At 44.6% G+C, this 25,019-nt stretch overlaps 1 protein-coding gene across 6 annotated transcripts in view; it reads left to right on the forward strand.

Annotated features, from left to right (window-relative positions):
- ADAMTSL3 (ADAMTS like 3) overlaps window positions 1-25,019 on the forward strand; it is a 300,162-nt gene that overhangs the window by 101,514 nt on the left and 173,629 nt on the right. For all 6 annotated transcript variants that reach the window (XM_061594994.1, XM_061594995.1, XM_061594997.1 and 3 more), the window contains 2 exons: window positions 14,987-15,114; window positions 17,653-17,698. In XM_061594994.1, coding sequence (XP_061450978.1) covers window positions 14,987-15,114; window positions 17,653-17,698 — 174 coding nt within the window. The remainder of the gene's footprint in view (window positions 1-14,986; window positions 15,115-17,652; window positions 17,699-25,019) is intronic.

Genomic DNA, 25,019 nt, shown 5'->3' on the forward strand with positions numbered 1-25,019 from the left:
CTCTGCCCAGTAACAGCCCTGCGTGGTTTTGTGGCAATGAGGGGGTCGCAGTCAGGGTACCTATTCATACATAGGAACTCCCAGCCCCTTACCAGATACCAGTTCTGGTCCGTGGCGAAGGCCGCACTGGGGAATTTAGGCGTGGACCCCAGTAAGTTTGGGACACACTCCTTCCGGATAGGCACGGCCTCCACGGCGGCCCTCTTGGGCTTCTCTAAAGACAGGCTTCAGGCTGTGGGCGGGTGGTCCTCGGACGCGTACAAGGCCTATGTTAGACCACTGGCTGACACACACGACGCCAGCGGCTAGATGTTGCCCCCCCATGCCCCCCCTTTTTTGTTACCCAATGTCGTTGTTGTTTCAACAGATTGCTGGACAAGATCGGAGCAGCCACGCATCCTCCTATGTGGCCACAGTATGATTTTCTGGGCGGGCCGCAGGGCGGCAAAGTCTCACTTTGGCACGCAGCTGGGGCTCAGTCAATGGGCCGCAGTGCGGTGGCTGGGACGTCGGGGGATGCGTTGGGACGGGCTCCTGCCAGCCTTGTTTCAACCGGCTGTGGAACTGGCGGTGCCCCAGGTGCTGGTCATCCACCTCGGGGGCAACGACTTGGGTCTGTTAAAGGGCAAGGTCCTAATTGAACAGGCATGCGGTGACCTCCGGGCCATTGCACGTCGCTGGCCAGGGGTGCACTTAGTGTGGTCAGACATCCTGCCGCGCAGGAGGTGGAATTGTGTCGGTGATCCACGCGGGATGGACAGGGCACGGAAAAAGGTGAACAGGCAAATTCAGAGGGCCCTTAGGGACTTGGGAGGTTCTGTCATCCACCACCCAGAGGTGGGCCACAACAAGCTGGAGCTGTTTCGGCCTGACGGCGTCCATTTGACTGACACGGGCAATGACATCTTTCTTGGGGACCTGCAGAAGGGTTTACACCAGATTCTTCTCGTGTGTGGGGTAAAGGGGGACTAAGCAGAGGCTTGTCCCCCTTTTGTGGCAAAGAAGTACGGGGAAAGGTTAAAGGGAAAGGGCAGCTAGGTGACACCTTTAGGCACCTTTGGGGGTGACAGGCGGTCCGGAGGCCTGCAGCTCAGGGCTACACGGCCCGGGGACAGGGTACGGGCCGCCTTTGGGGCCAACGTGCCTCATCCGCTCGGAGTTTCAGGGCTCCGAGGGGCGGTGATGCGGGTTGGACCCTCTACACATCTTCAGGGTGTGGCTGGAGCTGGGGGGCTGGCACAGGTCAGCCCCAGGCTCAGGCAGGGTATGGTCGCCCGATAGCTGCAAACAGGCTTTGCCTGGATCACCAGAATGCTCCCGCACTTAATCTCCCTTCTGCAGGTTCATTATTCAATTGATTCTGTTTAAATAAAGTGGCCCATTATTTAACCCAAGGAATGGTGTCTGTGTTTTATTTCGGCAATAGGCCGCAAGAAGAAAATGTTAAGCTAACGTAAAAACAATAACTGGAAACCCAGGAGTACACTGGAAAGTACTGGAGTTGACATGTCCTTTTTAAAAACCAGGCCAAAGGCTTTTCTGAGGGCTGTATTACACATGACAGACAGTTCCATTGTTCTTCTTCCTGACTTTTTTAAAATGAAAAGCAGAAGGAGGAGGTTTCAATCAGGAGTGGAGGATTGGTGGGGAGTGGCCTGCTCAAACCTTTCCTTTCCTGCCACTTGCCCACTCAAAATCTCCAAACTCAGCTGCCTTTCTCGCCAGAGGGGAAAAGAGAGTCCTCCTGCAGGCAACCTGCTTATTGGACATTCATCCTGATTTGTGTGCACAATGTTTACGCAGATGAAGGGATGGGAAAATATGTCAATTTTGGTTTCACTCAGTTTCTCCTTTTTTTCTAATCTTAAGTTCAGTTCTCCACAGTTTCTACATCAGTTTGTAATTTCAAAAAATTAAAATAAAAGAACCTCATGAAAATTCATCAGCATTTTGTGAATTTCTCCTACTATACACATTTTTATATGCAATTTTGCCTAATGTAGACGTTTTTGTAAAGCAAATTTCCTCCCATATAGTTCAGCGGCAGAGCATCTGCTTTGCATGCAGAAGGTTCCAGGTTCATTCCTTGGCATCTCCAGATGGGGCTGGGAATGAGCCTGGTCTGGAAACCTGGAGAGCCGCTGCCAGTCTGTGTAGACAGTACTAAGCTGGATAGACCAATGGTCTGACTCAGCAAGGCAGCATCCCATATTCCAAAGACTTAGGAGTTTTGGTTCAGGATGTTTAGACTTGGAAAATGCATGCTCAAACATACGTTGATTTCACTTCACTTAATGGCTTGCAGCTGAATAGGTGAACTGGCTCCACTGACAAGCTTTATGTTTAAGGAGATTGTGATCTGTGTTTGCTTATTCACACATGCTGAGAAGGCTGGTGACAGCTAATTGTATACTGATTGCCTGTGTGCCTTTAATGCATTATTTTCCACGGTGAATTCTGAAACGGCAGCATTCCTTCTGCTTAATGGCAGAAACCACTGGAACAATGATTTGGCACTGTTTTGCTCCTTTGGCTGGTGTCCTGAGTTGCTTGTCTTTAAGTTGGTTGTAAAACAGATTGTTGAATTGCTTTGTAACCAATTGCATATTTTCATAGGGTCCTGCACAATTTTTTTCTGTTGATTTTTTCTTTCTTGATTTGAAAGGGGGAATTTTGCTATTGGGTGTCTCTGTATGTATGTATGTATGGGTGTACAAGCCCTTCATAAGCGCTTTAGGAAAAACCCTTTTGCATATGAATATGAAAAGAGTCCTGCTGGTTCAGCCTAAAAGACCTATCATAGTCCAGCATTGTGTTCTCCAAGTGGCCAACCAGAGGCGCCCTGCAAGCAGGACCTGAGTGCAACAGCACTCTCTTCTCCTCCGGTTTCCAGCAACTGGTATTCAGAAGCATGCTGCCTCCAACCATGGAGGCAGAACACAGCCATTGTGGCCCGTAGCCAGGCACTGTGCATATGTGGTTCATTCATGTATTTCCCCCTACCCTCGCTTTGTTAATGATGTACATGTGTGCATTAATAAAACACCGCAAACAGCAATCTTAGTGCAGTAGTATATATAATTGCATGTCAATACTTTTGGTGTAGTGTTGCGCAAGAGTGCATGTTCATATCTGTAAAATCTCACACAGAAGAGAAATCTTGATGCAGCTATATGTACAGTCACATCAAGATTGCTTCTTTTTTGCAGTGTTTTTTTAGTGTGTGCATTCATCAGGTGGGGAAGACAGAAATGAACATAAGAAACTGAAAGCTACAGCAGATGTGCATGTTTCAATTCAGGAATTAATTTTAGACATACTTCTGGTTCAACTGGAATCCAGGAGGAGTGGAATGAAGGGACAGAATGAACCAGAGGAATAATAAATCTTCCTTGGGGGAAATCTGTTTATTCTTAATTGCAGCAAAATTATTACCAATTTAAGAACAAAAGTTTGCCAAGAAACTTTCACATCGTTTGGTTCTTTCAGATGTATTTGAAATGGCTTTTTTGGGGGGTGTGTGTGTGTATGAGTCTGTTCCATTCATTTATCCCATTTTCAAAACTGTTTTGGCAGCGTCTTCAGAGCAGCAGAAAACCAAGCATTGCTCGTCACTGTGTTATTGGAATAGCTGGTCTTGCCATACATCTATCTCTGGGCTTTGATCAGTTTAGTTTCTGCTAAGTAAAGCACATTAAGCATAAGAAGATGTTCCCAGGCAATGTCTCTGTGTGAAATATTCTGTGATTTTCAGTTTGTCAAATTTCCCCATAAATAAACATTGTCATTCTCTCCCTAACTTAGCAAAAAGAAAGAAAGAAAGAAAGAAAGAAAGAAAGAAAGAAAGAAAGAAAGAAAGAAAGAAAGAAAAGTTCTGCACAGAGACTTAGTCTACTAGGTTTATTGCAAAGTGGCTGTCTCTCCACCAAGCCCAGCTTGAGACATTTTGCTGCCTGAGACAAAGGACAAAATAGTAAAGCTTCCTCCAGAGTACTTAGAAGTTGTGTTATTAAAAATGCAAATTATGGTGCATTTTGCCTAGTTTTCCAAATAAAGGAATATGTTTCAGTTAATTCCATGTTAGTTCATAAAAATGCACATGATCCTGCTTATCACCATGGGATCCTTAAACTAGACCAGAAACAAAACACAATGTATAAATCTGTAGTTTTTTTTAAAAAAATCAGTTTTCAGCAAATCGCTCTTGAGAGGATCATATACAATAAAATATTTGCTCGTACGTTGGTGATTAATGTTGGGCAACTGATAAAAGTTACATTGTTTAAATGAGTTTATAAATCACCCTGTCTGTACAGTAATTTCCTGTAATCTGTCATTATACTTCAAATATATAATTGTGAGAGACAGGAAATTGGCGTCCAGCATGAATGCTGCTACATGGAGTTGAGCTTCTATTTCGTAGTTATCGAAAGGGATTGCGTAGTGAGATTGCACTGGACTATTGTACCACAAGTGCAATACAGGATATTCGTTCAGTGCGGTTTAGAACACATTATAAGTCATTTGTGCTGTTTGCCCTCCATTCATGGACTATTTTCCAGTCTCCTTAATGCTGTCACAAAACCAATGTACATGCACCAAGAGGGAGGCTGTATTAATAAGAATATAAGACCAGCTCTGATGGATCAGGCCAGTGGCCTGCCTAATCCAGCATCCTCTTCTCACGGTGGCCAGTTGGGTGCCTATGGGAAGCCTGCAAGCAGGACCTTGAGCACAACAGCACTCTCCCCACTTGTGATTCCCAGCAACTGGAGTTCAGTAAGTTATTGAATGAGTAAAAACTGCCTCCCCCCCCAAAGCCTGGAGAACCAATTGGGGAGATTGCTGAGAGTCTGAACAGGACCATTATCTTTTGCTCAAGTGGAGGAAGGGCTTTTGGGTCAGAAACTAGCAATGACTGTATCAAAGGTAATTCTCTGGGCAAAACGTAAAATTGACACCACGGATGACCTTAGGGATGGGCAAACTGGGTGCTTGCCCTGGACCCCAACTGAAGAGTCCCCCTGAGCTGACATCACTGGCTTGGCATTTGTTAGTTGTAGTATCTGCTGCGAGCGAGGGCAAAATTATTGAGGAGTACCTGTGGGTCCTTCCATGGACGTTGCTGGTAAAGCAGGAGAACGCAGTAAGGGCCGTTACACATCTAGTAAGTTTTGCAATCCTGAAAAGCTGCCCAACTTGGCGTCTGCAGCACTGCAAAAAATGACCATGGGGTGCATGCACCAAAGGCACTCCTTGCCCAGAGCACTGTTTATCCTAGGATCAGCCCTGATTTACACCATATTTGAAATGTAGCTTTCTTCTTTTGATTGGGTCTTTATGGGATCAAATAGCTTTTGTGTGAACAGGCTCAAGTTTGCTTTATTCATTCATTTAAAATATTTAAATAAATTCATTTTAAATGCAGCCTTTGGTCGAAATGTGCACTTGTCCGAATTTTGAAATGTAATTCTCCAGCCAAGCAATAGCCATGTTCAAAAATACATAACATCACTGCAGTGGTTCCCAAACCTTTTCCCCCCGTGGACCACTTGAAAATTGTTGAGAGTCTTGGTGGACCTCTTAATGACTTTTCTATCTGTTGTAGCAATTGTAATGTGCTGTCCTAGACGCTGTATGATTTTAAATTGTATTTTTACAGACATGCCACGGACCACCTGAATGAAGCCCGCAGACTACTGGTGGCCCATAGGCCACTATTTACAATGGAAGTTAGGTAGAGAAGAGCACAGTTAAAGGTAGGCAAGCCTAGCCGGCTGGAGGACCCTGACTCTGTCTTCCTTCTGGAATACAGACAAAAGAACCCAAACAGGAGTTGCTCTTGCCCCACTTCCAACATTAACAAGGTGATAGGAGAAATCTCCAAAAGTTCATAGATCATAGAATAGTGGAGTTGGAAAGGGCCTATAAGGCCATCAAGTCCAACCCCCTACTCAATGCAGGGATCCAGGTTAAAGCATCCCCAACAGGTGACTGGCCTGTTGCCTCTTGACAGGCTGTTCCAACCATCTGGAGGGGAATTGCAGGGGGCAGGAGGGGGTAGCAAACTTTCCTTCCATGAACTTTCCTAAGTTAACTTATCTTAGGGTCGAAGGCATTGTCAGATTCAGATGGACAGATCAGTCCATCTCCAGTTGCAGCCTGTCGCTTTCAGATGTGTTCATTCATAAGTCCTGTGTCTGCATCAATCTGCAATTTTTAAAAACTGCACAAAAACACGTGAGTCTTGTACACATTTCACCCTACAGGTTTTTGTATGCATTTTAGCCTAAAATACGATTTTTATATGCATTTTGGTATGCTTTTTGAACGAAAATCTATATAGCAAAGTCGGCGAACAGTGAAAAATTAAGGAAAATTGCATTCCAGTCTGCATGCTAGTTTGGGAAGTAAAGAGCAAATTAAAAATGAAGCGCAAAAGCATCCATAGCTGTTGTCTCCAGTCCGTCCTCAGTCCTTGCATGCAGGTGCAGTATCCTGTGCTTGGCCAGTAACAGAGCAAAAGTGATGTAACGACATTCCAAAAAAAGCCATGTCAGCTTGCTTTCAGAGCTAGTTCTTACACGCATTGTGCACTTGATTGCTTAATATTTCATGACTTGCCAACGAACGTGTGAACTGACTCCACTGAGAAGCACTGTGTTTGAGGTGGCATGAGTGTTCAATATGTCATGGCCTATTCACACATGTAAGGGCTCCTCCGGATGAGCATTCATTCTGATTTTCTTGCACAAAGCTTTTGCGGATTTTAGATTATGGCTGGTCTTTATTGAGCATTCATTCTGATTAGCTTGTAGGGAGGTTATAAGCCAATGAGCATTCATCCTAATTTGCACTTTCTGTTAATCATTAGTTCATCCCACACTTTTCAGTGCATTTCCCCATTAGTTTCCTAACAGCAAAAAAGTCATTTTTTTCACTTTATTAAAGTGGATTTGTCGCACTAGGCTGACAGAGCACTTTAATCCATTTTCCCAGGATGTCCTTCAGGCAAAATATTCAGTCTGAAGGTGCCCCAAGTCACCGCTTGATGCAATCACTAAAGAACATGTGAAGCCTCACAATGTCTCCTTTGAGCAATTCATAAAGCAGGTCCAGGTGCTATGTATAGCTTAACAGACAGCACAGTCCTAAATATGTTTAATCCACCTCAGAACCTCCTCTAGCTGGAGAGAGGTCACAGGAGAGAGATGGAAGGTTGAAAGATCCATTCAGTTGCCCTGTGGGAAGGAACTGGATGATATTTTATATGATGGTATGACATATATTGATACTGGAGAGTTTATTTTCAAACAAAAGTAGCTTAATATTTCTCGTAAATCACCTTGGAAAGATTTGTATCCTGAAAGGCATAATATATGTAATTGTAGTAGATAAATGAAATGTTTGCTCAGAAGTAAGTCTGAGTAAATTCCGAGAGCATGTGCTGAAGATTGCGTGTTATCTAGAGCCCAAAACAATGTTCAGTTGTTCATCAACTATTTAAATTTGGGGTAGATATGAACCAATTGTTCTGAATGGCATCCAGTTCCAAAACTTTAATTAGCTCTGGAGAATGATCAAAGCTCACTTGTGCTGACAAGTCTTTTTTCACAATCATTTGACTAAGGCAGTACCCACACTGTTGACTCAACCTTCAGCCAGCCCAAATCATTTGTCCCATGGGAAAGGAGTTAAAAGTAGTTTGAGCTGGCCTGGTAATTTACTAGCAAAATAATCTTTGATTTACTAGCTGTCAGCTTTCATCATATCTGTATATTATATTTGCCCATGCTGTGAAACCAAATTCAAATAAGGAGAAGAAAAATCAGCAAACTGGGCATGATTTGAGTTGGGGAGAATCTGAAGGTTCACAGTTAGACATTACATTAGTAGAGAGTTACAAGCAAGCACTGAAGAGTAATATTTTGTTTAGGGACTGTGCTTGAGAATTGCTTACTAATTTGCCTTTTTAAGGCTTTTGTTGATTTGAGTCCATTTTTCGTAAACTTTTGATACCTACAGAACAGCTCCCCCTGCAACCAGATTGAAATTCAAAGCACACTTCGCTCTTACTTTCAAATATGTTTATATGAAAATATTGATGTCCATATAGGGAGGCATCCCCCTTTCAGGTTGGTGAAGAAGACGTAGACACAGATTGTGGGCACCAAGTGTTTTCAATTAATAATGTTAATTAAATGATGTAAACATTGGGAGGGACAGGGTGTGTGTGTGTGGGCTTCCAGGAGCCATGATGAACCATATGGCTCAGTAGGGCTGGAAAGCCCTGCCAATTTTCGTTCTCTACGTTTCTCATTTTTGCCAGTCTTAAATTCAGTGCTCCACATTGCTGCAGCCGTTTGCGATTTTTTTTTTTTAATCCTCATGAAAATTCTCCAGCGTTTTAGTGTGAATTTCTCCTAATAAACACATTTTTGTGGGCAGTTTTAACTAACGTACACATTTTTGCAAGCCATTTCTCATCATATAATGCATTTTTGCATGCTGTTTTCACTCATATTAACACTCACCTATGTATTGTTATACCTCAACATATTTGCAATATTAATACCATAAGCACTGGCTCTAGGGAGGGAGGAGGGATTTAGGGTTACTTTTATATTATTATATTGTCTGTGTTAAATTTTTGTATAATAATATCAAAAGACTAATAAAAAGAATTTATATATATATATATATATATATATATTCATTTTTTATGGATACTTTCCCCTAATATATGCATTTTTGTAAACATTGGATGGCGAACTGCATCATCAGATTTGAATAAGTGTGAATTTCGAAGGATGGCTATGTTTTGGTTCTCATGTTGTTTTGGAAAGTGCAGATTTGATAGATTCTGCTTTAAATGTGAACTGAATCCAAATTCTTGTCCATTCCTATGGCCCAGGTAGCAGATCAGGAGGGGCAGCAGACTGTGTGCCTTTGTCATGAGCCCCACGGAGTGGTCCTGGAGTGATGAAGAAGACTGCGACGAAGATACAGAATGGGGCCCGGGGGAGAGTCCCAGCAACTTGCAACCAGGAAGTGCTGAGACAGTAGGCTTCAGCACTACTGGCAGTGACAACTCTTCCCTCTTAGCTCCAGTTGCAACAAAAGGAACGCTGGCTGATCAGGAGCCTGTCCCTTCTCCTCCCCTCCACCCCCTCTTCTCCCAAGGCGCTGTCGCAGCACGCCCCTCCTTTAGAGGAGAAGGATCTCAATAAGGTGCCACCCCCCCATTGGGTCAGACACGCAGACAACTGCGATGGCAGGCTCAGCTGGTGCCTACTTTCCCACCTAGGAGGAGCTCTTGCATGCATGCCCATTCCCATCTGGTGACACCTTCCTCACGCAAGCAGAAAGAGCTGCCTGAACCTACTTAAGGGTTGTAAGGGGGGGTGTCTAATTGTTATGACGACATCTTAGCTTTGAGTAGACATGCCAAGTCATGCTGTGTAGAGATGCAGAATCTTGTGTGACCTGATCCATGAAGCGCTCTAAAACTTAATGAAGTTTTTCATTAAACATGCGGTAGAAAAATACACCAGCGAGTCTGAGACTGGTTCCAGTGGGTTTGGCCAGGACAGCCCCTTGCTTCTCCATTCACCATTAGGGATTTAGCTCAGTATTTTTGCATCTGACAGTGTTACCTGTATAAAAGCCTGGAAGGGCCAGAAACATAATCCTATGGAAAATACAGATGATTAGGTGTTCTTTATGTGCAGCTACATCTCACGGCATCAGTACCACTTAATCCAAGCCATTTAAGGCCAAGATCAAATCTCTTTGTCAACATCCTTTATTTTGTGAAAACAAAATTAAGGTATCCAATAAAGTTTGCCATGGCTGTGCTTCAAATCTGTGTGATGCGATGTGGAAAAGTAGTTGCTGCTCATAAAAAGAAGGTTGCTGCTTATTTGGAATTATTAGATGGGCCAGCACTAATGCATTTTTAGGTTACTGGATTTTGGGCTGAACACTAGGAAACACAAGTGCCAGGGCTCTCAGCACTCCCCCCCCCCAGTTTCTGACTCAGGGCACAGACTTTGTCTGAATTGGTTCAGTTCTTTGGAAGGACAAGCACTTTGGAGTGGCAGTTTCCATGCTCAAGGAGCAGTGAAGGGATCGCTTGTCAGCTCCCCCCACTTGATATTTAAAGTGGCAGGCTTACTGATTATTGGATTCACTGGGATGGAAGGAGCCAGCCCATGCTTGGCACAGCAGGCCGGAACCTTCCTTGCAAGGCAATCCTCTTTAGAAGCAATATTTTTTTAAAGAAGAAAGCTAGTCAGTTTCAGCCTCTCAAAGTGAGGGACCGGTAGGTGTGAAGCATTCTAGCTAAGCACAGGTCCTAGCCTCCTAAAAGCAATTTAGGACTGGAGACCCTACTCTCAAGCAGGTTGAAGCTGAAATCTGTGAGATCTGATCTGCCAGCTCAAGCAGCAGGCTTGCTAAGAAGCTGTTAGGGATGGAAGGGTCTGTCATTTTTGGTTCCCCCAGTTTCTCATGTTTCCAATGTAAAATGTGGTTTTCCACATTTCTGCAGCAATTTGCAAACAAAATCCTTGTGAAAATCCTTCAACATTTTTAGTGCAAATTTCTCTTGCTAAACATATTTTGTATGCAGTCTTCCAGAAGGATGGGTGAGAATTTCGATTCAGCTCGCATTTCAACTGGAATCTGTGAAACTCACACTTCCCAGAACAATAAGAGAACTTCAGCACAGCCATCATTCGAAATTTGCACTTGTTTGAATTTTGCTATACAGTTCGCCAACCAACCAATGTTTACAAAAATGCATATGTTAGGGGAAAGGGTGCATAAAAATGAATATATGAATGCAAATAACATAGAAAAATGCATTATATGTAGCACACAACTCCTTTCTAGGGTGTGACACAAAGACACTATAAGTCCCTGGGGCTGTCTTTTTCATCGACGACGCTATCTTGCAAATGCTAGTGTTGGATTTCCCATCACCCTTGGGAACTGAAGGAAATGACTGTCAAAATAACCTGTTCAGCTTCTAGGACTTGTTAACTCTTTGCTGATTCTGCCAGGAGGATATTCTGCGTTGGGCCAAAGGCTGCATGAGCTTTGGCTTGATCTGCCCTAATCTCTGTTAATTTAATTCTAGATTTTGTAATTCTCTCTTTCTAGCACCTCAGGGAGTATTTACAAGACCACTTGGTTCAACGGTCACTGACTAGGATAGTAAAGAGAGAAGGGATTTGTTGAAGCAGAGATAAAGGGATATTGCTTTGGCTGATACACTAGCATGCCTTAAAGGATTACTTTGGTCTGTCTCTTGCTGAAGAGGGTAGTCTGTGTCTTGGCTCCTCCACGTCGGTTATGTAGGAGCTTCACATAATTAAATGGTCCTCAATTTAAAAAATAAATTACCCATAGAAAGTTTGCTTGACATGTAGGGTTCTGTGGGCAGTAAATGGTGGCTTGTTTTTGTTTGTTTTTGGAGGAATGTGGAATTTTGTGAGTCCCCACCCACCACCACACCTGAAGAGTCTGAAGTGGTATATCCCAGATACAGGTTCGTCACTTCATTGATCAAAGCCATAACCCTGGGCACGGAACTGAAGGGGGTGCTGAGTTATTTATTTATTACGGTTATACCCCACCTTTCATCCAAGGAGCTCAAGGTGGTGTACATGGTTCTCTTCTCCCTGTATTTTCCTCACAACTACCCTGTGAGGTAGGCTAGGCTGAAAGACAGTGACTGGCCTCTAGTCACCCAGCTCAGACTTGAGCTCAGTGGTTCGGGTAAGGTAAAATTAACGAAAGAGCTCTGTGCCCTTGTCATGGATGTTGCCGGGCAAGCCTTGGAACAGTAAGGCTTGTTAACACTGCTCGGTTTTGCAATTCTGCACAAGTCTCACCTGATATATAAAGTTCTGGACCAGCGCCTGGATGCAGTGATGGGTTGGATGAGGGATGATGGTAAGATGGAGACTTTGTGGGCAAGTGGTTCTCAGGTCCAGGACTTGGAGTGTTTGCTGGGTTTGGATGGGCCTGCACTCCCTCTGAAGAAATAGATGCATAGTTGGGGAGCGTATGTAGTGCCAGATTTATCTCTGCCCCTGGAGGCTTCGGTGAGCTCTGTGGTGAGTGGTGCCTATGATCAGCTTAGGCTGGTATGCCAACTTCCCAAAATAAAATCTCTTGCATTCATCAGGACTTAGGCTCCAAAGTTATAGCAGTGGAATCAACTGAGGTCTCCGGAGCACAGTCTGGTCATATTTTGTTTGATGAGTTTCAATTGGTACAGCTTGAGGACGTTGACAAGGTGCTTGGACAGGTACGTGCAACCACTTCTGTGTTAGATCCTTGCCCCTCTTGGCTAATAAAAGCTACCAGGGATGGCACTGCCGGCTGGGCCAGGGAAGTGATCAATGCCTCACTAGGTGAGGGAGTGGTCCCGCACTGCCTTAAGGCAGCGGTGGTGAGACCGCTTTTGAAGAAATCTTCCCTGGACCCAGATAATTTGAATAACTATAGGCCGGTAGCAAATGTGCTATTCCTGGGCAAGGTTCTGGAGAGGGTGGTTGCATCCCAGCTCCAGGCACTCTTGGATGAGACCAATTATCTGGATCCATTTCAATCGGGTTTCAGGCCTGGTTTTGGTACGGAGACAGCCTTGGTCGCCCTGTATGATGACCTGTGTCGAGAGAAAGACAGAGGAAGTGTAACTCTGTTGATTCTCCTTGATCTCTCAGCGGCTTTTGATACCATCGACCATGGTATCCTTCTGGAGAGGCTTGCGGATCTGGGAGTTGGAGGTACTGCTTGGCAGTGGTTCCGCTCCTATCTGGCAGGTTGTCTCCAGAAAGTAGTGCTTGGGGAGCGCTACTCGATACCCTGGGCGCTCCAATATGGAGTCCCGCAGGGATCAGTTCTGTCCCCCATGCTCTTTAACATCTATATGAAGCCGCTGGGTACGGTCATCAGGAGTTTTGGAGTGCGTTCTCATCAGTATGCTGATGATACGCAGCTCTACTTCTCCTTTTCATCTTCTTCAGGTGAGGCTGTCAAGGTCCTAAACCGATGCTTGGCCGCGATAATGGACTGGATGAGAGCGAACAAATTGAAGCTCAATCCAGACAAGACTGAGATGCTGTTAGTAAATGGATCCCCTGACCAGTTGGATGTTCGACCTGTTCTGGATGAGGTTACACTCCCCCTGAAGGAGCAGGTGCGTAGCTTGGGAGTCCTTTTGGGCCTGTCCTTGTCACTTGAGGTGCAGGTGGCCTCGGTGGCACGGAGTGCTTTTTACCAACTTAGGCTGGTGGCCCAGCTGCGCCCGTATCTGGACAGGGAACATCTTACCTCAGTTATCCATGCTCTGGTAACCTCGAGATTGGACTACTGCAACGCACTATACGTGGGGCTGCCCTTGAAGACGGTTTGGAAACTGCAGCTTGTGCAGAATGCAGCGGCCATATTAATAACCGGGACCAAGTGGTCGGAACATGTGACACCAATTCTGGCCGGCTTGCACTGGCTGCCTATACGTTTCCGGGGCCAATTCAAGGTGCTGCTTTGACCTATAAAGCCTTACACAGCATGGGCCCACAATACCTGGTGGATCGTCTCTCCCGATACGAACCCACCCGTGCACTACGCTCAACATCGAAGGTCCTCCTCCGGGTGCCTACTCAGAAAGACGCCCAGAAGGCGACTACAAGAAAGAGGGCCTTCTCGGTAGTGGCCCCCGAACTATGGAACACCCTTCCTGACGAGGTACGCCTGGCGCCTACTTTACTATCCTTTCGGCGCCAGGTGAAAACCTTCCTCTTTGCCCAGGCATTTTAATATTTTTAATATTTTTAACATTTTAGTATTTCAGCATTTGTATTTAATGTTGTATTTGTCAGTTATATGTTTTATTTGTTTGTTTAATTGTTGATTTGAGAATTAGATGCTTTTTTAATGTTGAAATGTAAAGATGTATTTTTATTTGTTGTACACCGCCCTGAGAGCTTTGCTATGGGCGGTATAAAAATTGAACTAAATAAAATAAATAAGTAAATAAACGGTGCCTTTTCCTGGACAGGAATAGTTTTGCCACTGTGCTTCACGCATTGGTAGCCTCACGACTGGGCAACTGTGATGGGCTCTATGTGTGTCTTCCCTTGGGATTGGCCCGAAAGCTGCAGCTGGTGCAGAGTGCTGTATCCCGGTTGTTGAGCGGAGTAACTGGGCGTGCACATGCTACACCTTTACACAGCCTGCTCGTTTCTTCACGCTCACACATCCCCTTCTGTCTTCCAGCCCATTAAGTCAGAAGCTTCAGATATGCCAGCCAGGCAGAAACATGTAAGGAAGGTACAAAGCCCAGCTGGTGCAGGGTGTCGCTCAGGAGGTTGTGTGACCTGGAGAAAGTTCCGAGGGCCATATAGAGAGCCTTGGAGGGCTGCATTTGGTCCCCAGGTCTGAGGTTCCCCATGCCTGATTTAATGCCCTTACTTTTAACGGCGTCCCGACAGTTATCCGAGGGCAGATTGCTTGGGAATGACTTTCTCGTGACATCCCTGTCGTGGCATGTGGGCAATGACTGCATCGTATTGTAGTATGAGGAAAGATACTCTGGAGGCTTGTGGAATTGCTTGAAGCCCTCACTAGACCCCTTGAAGCGAGCTGTTTACATCCCTTTTGCAGGTTGGTGGGGAAGTGGAGTTTTTGCAAGGCCCGATGCTCGTAATTGAGTTTGGAAGCCCCAGAAGAGATGAAAATTAAGTTATGAAAGAAGAGGAAAACTAGTTTTATTTTTGGACCAATTCTTTCCAGTTGCAAATATCTCACTCCTTTGTTCTGTTGACATAATAATTTACTTTGGAACAGGAATCTCTGCTTATTACCACCAGACTAGGAATCTCCCCAGGGCAAATAACCAGTTAAAAGGATTTGCAAAATATGCAACTTTTCCTGGGCTGCTGAGTTACTTTCCTTTTTGTCATGTTTCCAGACCTCAAGAATTTCCCAGCCTGACGAAGATAAAGAAGGTGGCTGGGATGCCTGGGGAGCTTGGAGTGACTGTTCTCGAACATGTGGAGGAGGTGCATCCTATTCCCTAAGGAGGTGCTTAAATGGCAGGTTGGTCTTTCATATTGCACTTAAAGGCACAAATGATACGAAACAGGGAATGGGAGGGGATTATTCAGAGGCCGAACCTCCCATCACAGGAGATTTGGGATGGTTACATCAAAATCTGTTTCAATAAAGGGAAAATTAAATAGATGCAAATAAGAGCTTATGCACTCTTGGAAGATAAAACAAGGGCTTACTGGCTTGGCAGTCACATCTCATAACACACACACCCAAATGCTATTGACCACCTCTATCCCAAGGGCTCAATTTACATCTTACACTTCAGCCTTGTGTCCTAATAACAGCTCACCCCAAAACACCCTGTGAAGGCAGTGAAGCACTTGGAAACTTTTACAGCAGAGAAGGTGATGGGGTGCTTAACCCTTCCCTTGCCAGCCAATGTCCTCACTGAAACATGTCCTTCCCAACTGTTTCTGTGGCTGGCAGTGTTCCAGACCTTGCCTTTAAAATGAAACCAAAAGCAAGGGAATTCATAAAAAAAGTGTGCATGGGGGAGGAGTTTCAGAGGAAAATACAGCTGGCAGGGAAAGGATTAAGCACTCACTCGTTCCTTGTCCCTTCTCTGTTGCAAATGATTCCCCCCAGAAGGCACTTTTCAATGGAGAAACGGCTGTTACCTTTTCAGTGGTTCCACCCTAGTTGTAGAATGCTCTTGCTAGAGAGGCTTGCTTGGCACCTTCTTTATGGGCACTTCATTGACCCATATGCAGACATTTTTACTCCCTGTCCTGCCCAAAGTCAAGAGATCCAGTCTCAGACATGGCTGTGATTTTTTTCTGTTTTTATTACAGTTACATCAAAAGCCGTGCACCTCATTAACCTAACTACACTTTCTAGGAACTTTGCCCCGACTAACTCTGACTAAACATGACTTCACAGCGCTACGACATTGACTCAGCAAGAAACCCCTGCCCTGCGTCCCCTTAAGAAGGCTTGGCTTTCACGCAAAGCCGTTGGCGCCTCCTTAACTTCTGTTGAATCTCCCACTTCTGCCACCGGCGCACGCAGGGCAACGGCCTGGCTCTCAGCTTCCCCCTCCGAGAGTGGTGGGTGGTCAGCTTGCTCGACCGTGGGAACCTGCGGGGCGCCCGGCTGGAAAGCGTCAGGTGAAACAGATGGCGCCTCTGCTGTGGGCGTGGTCTATGAGGGTGTGTCTAACAGAACCGTCTCCAAAGGGGCAGTCTCTGACAGTTCTGGTTGCACTTCAGTGGGAGGGGCAGGATTGGGGGGAGTCGAGGTATCAGTGACTGGGATTTGCACGCTCTGTGGACTATCCCTGCTGCTTGTCTCCTCCCCCAGCTCATCTTCACAGTCCTCAATGTCAGAGTCTGGTGCCTAGAAACCTCCTCTCCCAACCTGGGCCACAACACTCCCTTAGGCCCTCCAGATGTTGTCATGCCCTAACTCCCATCAGCTGTGGCCAGCATGGCTAATGGTCAGAAGTGAAGGGAGTTCAGTCCACCAGCATCTAGGAGGGCCAAAGGTTCCCCAGCTCTGCCTCAGGCTTTTTAAAAAAAGTCTTTGTTTTTGGTGTTCTGAACATTGTTTAGCTGCTTTCATTCTTCTCCACGCTGGAAACTTTAGCATTATGATTCTGCGTTTTTCATTGCATTTTAGTATTTTAAGCTGTGAGTCACCCAGGGAGCAGTGTTATCCGGCAGCTTTGTGTAAATATTGTAAATAAATAAAACAAAATAGGTGAATAAATAGAAATAAATGACATAGGTAAATAAAAATAAATAAATGAGATAGATAAATAACAAAGAATGAATGTTACTCATCGCTGCTGAGTATGGCGTGGCTATGTCCTAAAAGGAGAGGGAGGATAGGAAACCAGAGGCCCTTGAGATGTTGCTTGACTGCATCATCCCCAGCAAGCAGGGGCAGTGGTTGGAGATGATGGGAGTTAGAGTCTAACAACATCTGGAGGACCGCGGGTTCCCCTTCGCAGCGCTTGGAAAAGTTACTTTTTTGAACTACAACTCCCATCAGCCCCAGCCAGCATGGCCACTGGATTGGACTGATGGGAGTTGTAGTTCAAAAAAGTAACTTTTCCAAGCTCTGCCCCTTCTTTTTCTTCCTGGCCCTCCCCTTTGCTAGCCACTTCTCTCTCCCCTTCCAGTTTTCTGCTCCACGTGCACCAAGCCTTTTTAGGCTCTGCCTTCCATGAGATGAATGTTTGCGAACGATCCATAAATAACTCGCTTGGTGCGATTTAGAGGGGTTTGTTGTTCACCGTGTAAATCATTTGTCGAAGCAGACTGCTGGTAAACTGAATAACGCTTTTTGCATAGTATTTCTGAAATGCCTCGGTAAGTTGTGACTTCGCACAGATGTAAGCCTCACAGGACAAGCTGTAACTGTTTCGTCAGGCGGTCGTCCTGCCTTATTCATCTTTCAAATGGCATTAAATCTGAGAAGCAGTAACACACATCCAGTATTCAGGAGGATAATTTATGGGACAGGGTAATCTTTAAATGTTGCTTCTACTTAGTCACTCCATTCAAACTTTTTTTTTTCCAGGAACTGTGAAGGCAGGAATATTCGATATAAAACCTGCAGCAATAACGTGAGTCTGATCTGTCATTTTGTTTGACTGTTCCAATTGCCCCACAATGAACAGCTGTTAAGTTTCAGACATCCTACTTGCTTTTTAAAAGAAAAAAGAAAGAGTGATGGAGCCTTAGATGTTTCTTTTTGCCTAGCAGTGATGTCAACATTTGCAGGTGCAATTCCTAAACGTTTGTGCAACATGAATGCATTTTTTTTCTACTTTCCTGTACAGGAAACAAAGCTCACTGTACTTTGACGACTCTCTTCAAATGTCAGGTCAATGTTTTAGCATGTTAAGTACCATTGATTTTGATGGGAGAAAGTTAAACATATAAATGGATCAATTCTGACTTAAAGCACTTGGGCTAGATTTTGTCTCTGTGCCAACATATGTCAAGACCATCTTCTGTGAAGCCTTCTACTTAAACTGTTAGTGCTCAACAAAAGCAAAGCAGGAAAGCCAGAAGCTAGTATATGTTGCCATATATTGATCTCCTGAAAAATAACTTCAGTATGGTTTGATATGTTTAACATAATGACATCACCACCACCATCTATGTAGTACCATCAGTGGCAGTTAACAGAGCAACTTAAGTGAAAAAGACAGTTCCCTATCCCGAGGACCATACAGTCTGTGTTCCCACAATGCGGGAGATAAATCTTGTTCTCCATTACTCTTTAATAACTGCATAAATTATGAAATCATCACAGCTTCGTATCTGTATGCATTAACCGTTCCAAATTATAGGAGAGCATTTACTGTTGCTTGCCTTCAGCATATTAAATGGACGTTAAACTGACAATTCAGTAAGATCCTGGTTAATGAACAGATGTGTCTGTGTAGAGCTGGCACGGATCATGGAGTGGGAGTCACCCTCCCAGGCAACACCCCCCTGCTGCCATCACAGGCTGGCAGCCTCAGTGTTTCACCATGCTACGCACGCATGCTTCCCAACTCCCAAGATAGGGTGGGGAGTCAACATACCCCCTTCCATCTTGGGTGATGGCAGGCACGCATACGCTAATGCGCCAATGTGGCCAGGCCTATTTAAGCCTCTAGCGGCAGTGATAGTGCTGCCATTTTGCCATTGCCACCGCCTTCGACAGCTCCTGCAGTCTGGTGCTGGCCCTGTGTAGAACTCTTATATATATATGTATTTGTATATATATATATATGTATGTATGAACATCTTCCTCCGGAATGACTTTAACAGGAGACCACTGTCAAAACCATAGAGCAGTGATTCGCAAACGTTTTTGTTTAGCGGCGCACTGTGAAACATATAAAAATTTTCTGGCGCGCTTTGTGTACAAAATTAAAAATATATTAATATATTTTAAACTATGAATAAAAATAAACTATAGAAAACTATTACTTACCCTATACAAATCGGTTTCTTCTCATTTTTAAAATATACTTTCATAATATTTGAGGCACACCTGGCCACCTCTTAGGGCGCACCAGTGTGCCTGGGCGCACTGCTTGGCAATCACTGCCATAGAGCATTGATGTCCTGCCCAGGGTGCGATTCACGAGACGGAGGCGAGGATGAAATTAATTCTTATTTTATTAGAGTAATTGAGACATCAAAGGCAGTGCGCTTCATAGACCTTGCTGCACTAACTCACTACTGTCCCTAACTAAGCTACCTAAGCATACTCTGCAGCATGTGAAGAAATTTGACTCAGCACCCAGATCAGGGGGGCGCTGGCTTATGTAGGGAAGGTCTTTGCCCATAATCTCTGACTCCTTCAAGGAGCCTCCCTCTGGACGCGGCGTGTCTTGCACAGGGCGAAAGGGGGCATGTCACTGTTAGCTCATCTGACAATACAGTCTCAGTAGGTGCCGGCTTGGCTTCAGGAGGTGGGGATGTGTTTGAAGTTTCAAGAGGGGAGCTCAGGGGGGTTTGAGTTGGCTCGCATGCCAGGACATCCTCCAACGGCTCTGTTGAGGCGGCTGGAGGTGGCGCAAAGTCTTCTTTGGCGGGAGAACTGTCCTTGGGAACTGGCACAGAGTCAACCACACCCCCTCCCCCATGATCCTCAAAAGTGTCTATCCCCTCTGATTCTTCCTCTTGCTCTAACTGAGAGATCTGCAACTCATCCAGCCCCTTTCCTTGGTTCCCTTGAGGGAGCTGTGGCCCTCAAGATGTTGCTGGACTCCAACTCCCATCATCTCTGGTTGTTGGCCATGCTGGTTGAGGCTGATGGGAATTGGAGTCCAGCAACATTTGATTTGGTCAAAGATCTGGAAATGATCTGTGTACCTTTGCAAATGCAGTTCATAAAATAAATTGCCTGCGGTATTCTTCTCATCCAGGGCTACATTGTTTGATAGTCGCTCTGTGGATTGTCTCCTACATCTTTCCACAGAATTTTGTTCATTTGCATAAGGTTTGTGTGTGTGTGTTTTAGTTGGTAAAGTGCTTTAGTGCTGCATGTTGCTGTGGACTAGTCTGGAGCCAGATGTGCAGAGAGAGCCAGAGAATCAGAATCGGAGACCAGGCCAAGAATTAATCCAAAGTCAGAATCAGGAATGTGTGTTGGACTGGAGCCTGAGAAAAAAAGATTGCACCACAGCTAGGATAGGACTGCAAGCCAAGAGAACAAGTCTAAGCAAGATAGGAAATAAGACATAATACCAGGTACAGGAATTAAAGCAATAGGGTGGGGTCAGGAGTCATGGACAGTTCCACGAGGTGAAGTTAGGAGGAGAATAAAACAATAAAAGCAGCAGGTTGCTATTATTCTGTGGCTGTTTCCTTGAGGTACATTCCCCTTGAAGCAGCACTTGTACATAATCTTTGCATCTACCCCCAGGGATCTGCCATGGACCACTGCTTTTGAGCTGGGACTGATGGGAATTGGAGTCCAATAACATCTGGAGAGCCAAAAGTCAGCCAGCACTAATCTAGTGCAAAAATGTCAGAGATCTTGAACTTGAAACCTTGGGGTGGGGAACTCGTGGCCCTCCAGATGCTGTTGGATTCCAACACCCGTCAGCCGCAACCCACATGACAGTGAGATTGATCAGGGATGATGGGAGTTGTAGTCCAGCAGCATCTGGAGGGTCACAGATTCCCCATCCCTGCTCTATACCATCTTGGCAACCCAGCAGAAGAAGGAGTTGCCGTCTACCACCCTTCGGGGCCAACAATGCCGATGGCCAGACAGAGGTACTGAAGCTGGCTTGGCAGCTGTCAGTTAACCTAAAGAGTCAATGAGTGTTCTTTTGTCACTGAGGGCGAGCAACTAAACTCTTAAGTAAACGAAGACCAAGCTGCTACAAGACTTCCTTTACTGGCTTGCTAATGTGTCTATCTGACTGCTCAGTACCTCCTTTTGCTTCACCTCTCTAGCTCAGCTAGCCAGTGATGACAAGATTTTTGCTTGTATGACATAGGTCCAGTGATGGCACCACACACCCCGTGTGGCCCTTTTGTCCCATTTTGAAACGGCAGCTCTGTGTTGCGCAGATATGCCTTTAGATGTTCAGGCTACAGCTTGCTGCTTCATAGCCTTGAGGCAAGAACTCAGAGTGGATGGGTGAGAAGCCACTAGGCGAGGTGTGTTGATGAAAATGAACAGCCTTAAGGCATCTAAGTGACACTTACAGATTGTTTCAAAGATTGGGATTCCTACAGGCCCAGTTTATGTTCTCAGAGCTGGAAGATGGTGCTCAGGGAAGGAATTTGTAGTGTTTTAAGGTATGCTAACGTTGGCAGTTCTGGAACAGAAGAAATATCAGTGTCGTATAAAGTGCAGTGGTTCTCGTCGGGGCTTGCATAGGATGGTACCCAGCGCTTTGCAAGCCCGCACTATGGGATGCAAGTCCCAGTGATCAGCTGATTGTCGAGGCTTGCAAAGCACCATGCATGAATTTTAAATTGTAACATGCCCTGGGACTTGCTGGTGAACAGCAAGTAGTAAGATAATAGTTATAATGCTCTGTCCTTGAATCTTTAGCATTAGAAAGTTACTCCTCATTAGTTCTCATGCAGGTGGCAAACCTGTCAGATTGCAGAAGAGGGGCTTGCATAATTTAATTCTTCTCTTTACTGAAAACATACATCCCTGAACACAGAAAATGAACATGCCACTAAAACCCATTCCCCTGACATCTAGTTTTTTTTGTACATGAAGGACTTCTTCTTTTTTTGACGGAGGAGAATTCAGTCTGGTGAGCCCACATGCAGTATTGAAGTGGGACAGCCCAGGTACAGGTTTATCTCCTTAAGTGCGGGCCAGATGGCATATTATATGGGAGATTCCTGATCAAATCTGTCAGTATTTTCTTTCATTTGGGAAATGCAGCCCTAGGGGCTCCCACTTTTATCAGACAAGTGGCACTGGGGAGGGTTGTGTTAACCCATCTACCCCTATGTCATTTATTTATTTAGTCCATTTATATACCGCTTATATTTAAATAAAACTCTAAGCGGTGTACAATGAATCCAAACATCTTAAAACAACAACTACAAAAAACAATAAAATACAATTAACTGAACAAAACATCCTCTTTAGAATCAACATAATATAAACGTTGCATATAAAACTAAGTACAAGAAATACAAGAAAAAATTATAATATACATTAGACTACACAGAATATTCCCTACGTTTCATGTCAAAACTGTTTCGCTCCACCCCCAGCTGCGTGCTCCACAAGGGTAAAAATATTGGGAATGATTTTGTTTGGGAAAAGAGCACCAGAGGAAAAAGGTTAACCCCCTCTCCCCTAGTACTGTGGCTGCTCCAACCAGAATGGCTGTCCTCTGGAGCAACATTTATTTGATTTCTTACCCACCATTTACCATAAAGACAGGGTACAAAAACAAATCAAAACGGTTGCAACCACAAAACAAGAAAAATGTGAAAACACAGTTCGGCATATAAAGCAATTAAAAGCGATTAAAAGCAACTTCATATATAAAAACAATTCTATGTATAAAGAGAGTTTAAAAATAGTTCCAGTGCAACACAGACTGGGATAAAGATCTCCACTTAAAAAGGTGGTTGAAAAAGGAAGGTCTTCAGTAGGCACCAAAAAGACAATAGAGAGGACTCCTGTCTAATATTTAATGGGCGGGAATTCCAGAGGGTAGGGGCCACCACACTAAAGGCCTGATTCCTATAAGGTACAGAGTGGGCCTCCTGAAAAGATGGTATCTGCAGTACAGCACAGTGATTGATTAGGTATATAAGGCTTGAGACAGTTTTCTACTTAATTTTGGCAAATCCAGTCTTTTCCATATCCATGTAATTCATAGTTTGTCCCCCCGAAAAAAAAAACAACAACCAGCCTTAGTCAGCATGTCTGTTATGTTCTAAAATTACACTGGACAGTGACCAGGCATTTTAAAAACATTTTGGCATCCCAGTTTCATTAAGTGTGTTTATTGTTTGTGATCATTTGCTGCCCCTATTTTTTTCAGCGGGCTGTAAATGAATAAAATAAACAGTAGAGCTAGAAACTCGCCTTTAAAAGGGTTTAGATGTTGAAACCTCCAGCCGGTGATATATTCAGTGGCTTTTCTGTGCCTCCATGGAATCATGGCACAAACGCAGGGCCTGCTGATAAATATACTGTGTATTTCCTGGACTCAGTGATGGTGTACTGTTCTAAAACATGACTGTTACACCCTCTAGCGGGAGGTTCCTCTGGGTGGGTGCATGGCATCATTTTGATATCTCATAAAACTAGCCAGCTCTTTGCCCACTTTTTTAAATCTGGTTGGTGCCAACTGGCTTCTTCAGCAAGACAGCACGCAAGGCTTGTAAAAAGACTTGGAAATGCTACTATTTCCCCCTCCCCCCCATTCTTTGGATGGGTTTGGTAATACTTGAGCCATATAATGGAGCAAACTGCTGGCACAAGCCAGTGGGGCAAACACTTTGGTGCACTGAGTCCAGTAGATGAAAAAAAAAAACCCCTCTTGATATCGGATACAACTCCTAATTGCCCCTTCTTTTGCAAATAAGACCCACCTGTCATGCTCCACTTCCATCCTGCATCACTATCTCTGTATTAAATTGATATAACTTGTCTGACACACACTCTCAGGCAGAAATCATGGGCAGTACACAAGTGGTGTACATTCAACACATTCATTTTGTTTCTGTGTTTGTATTATGCTCTAGGTTCTCAGGCTATGATATCTGTGAGGGACTGTGGGTAGCCTTGGGTGCATAGGGCATAAGGAACTGGAGTTTGGCTGCTGCTGGCCTCTTGGTTTGATGATCACAGCACCTTACATAACCTTTAAGATGTTTCTGTTCCAAAATGCTCATGTTAGCATGGCTTGCAGCACTTAAGTTTCTTCCCTGCATGCCTTCTAGCTCTTGAGAGTCCATTCTAAGTTAGAAATTCAGGAACCCCAGATTTTAACTAGTTCATAATCTTTACTTAGGTATCTTAAGATTTGTATGTTTTCAACAAACAAGAATCTGCTGTCCTCCAGAAGTTGTGGGGCTACAATTCTCATCATCCCTGACTGTTGGCCATGCTGGCTGGGGATGAGGAGTAATTCGATTCAGTTTGCATTTAGAGGTGAACCTACCTAATTCACACCGTCTGAAACAACGCACCAACCGAAACACGGCCATCCTTTTGACATTCCTTTGAAATTCTGCAGTGCACTTCTCCAGATTAGCAATATGTACAAAAATGCACATCGTAAGGTAAAGTGTGCATTAAAATGTATTTGTGAAAATAGCATACAGGAATGCATGACATTAGAGGAAACTGGTTTGCAAAAATGACTATATTAGGAAAAACTGCATGCAAAAATGTGTCGGTTGGGAGAAATTTGCACTAAAATGCTGATGAATTTTCATGAGCCATCATGAAGAAAGAGAACACCGGTGAAATTCTTTCATCAAGACAACAAAGCTGTGCCAGGCCCCAGGGAATCCAGATTTCTCATGGGGCTTTCCTTCAGAACAAGGTGTATGTGCATCTTCCTCCAGCCTTTAATGGCTACTAACCCTGATCCTCCGTGGCGCAAAGTGGTAAGTGGCGGTAATGCAACTGAAGCTCTGCTCACGGCCGGAGTTCAATTCCAACAGAAGGAGGAAGTCAAATCTCCGGTAAAAGGGGTCGAGGTCCACTCAGCCTTCCATCCATCTGTGGTCGGTAAAATGAGTACCCGGCATATGCTGGGGGGTAAAGAAAGGCCGGGGATGGAACTGGCAATCCCACCCCATATATACGGTCTGCCTAGTAAACGTCGCAAGGCGTCACCTTAAGAGTCGGAAACAACTCACACTACAAGTGCGGGGACACCTTTACCTTTAACCCTGATGTCTATGCTCTACCTCCCCTGTCAGAGGCAGTAT

This window comes from Rhineura floridana, chromosome 14, assembly GCF_030035675.1.
Source record: "Rhineura floridana isolate rRhiFlo1 chromosome 14, rRhiFlo1.hap2, whole genome shotgun sequence".
In the NCBI taxonomy this organism is placed as follows: domain Eukaryota; kingdom Metazoa; phylum Chordata; class Lepidosauria; order Squamata; family Rhineuridae; genus Rhineura; species Rhineura floridana.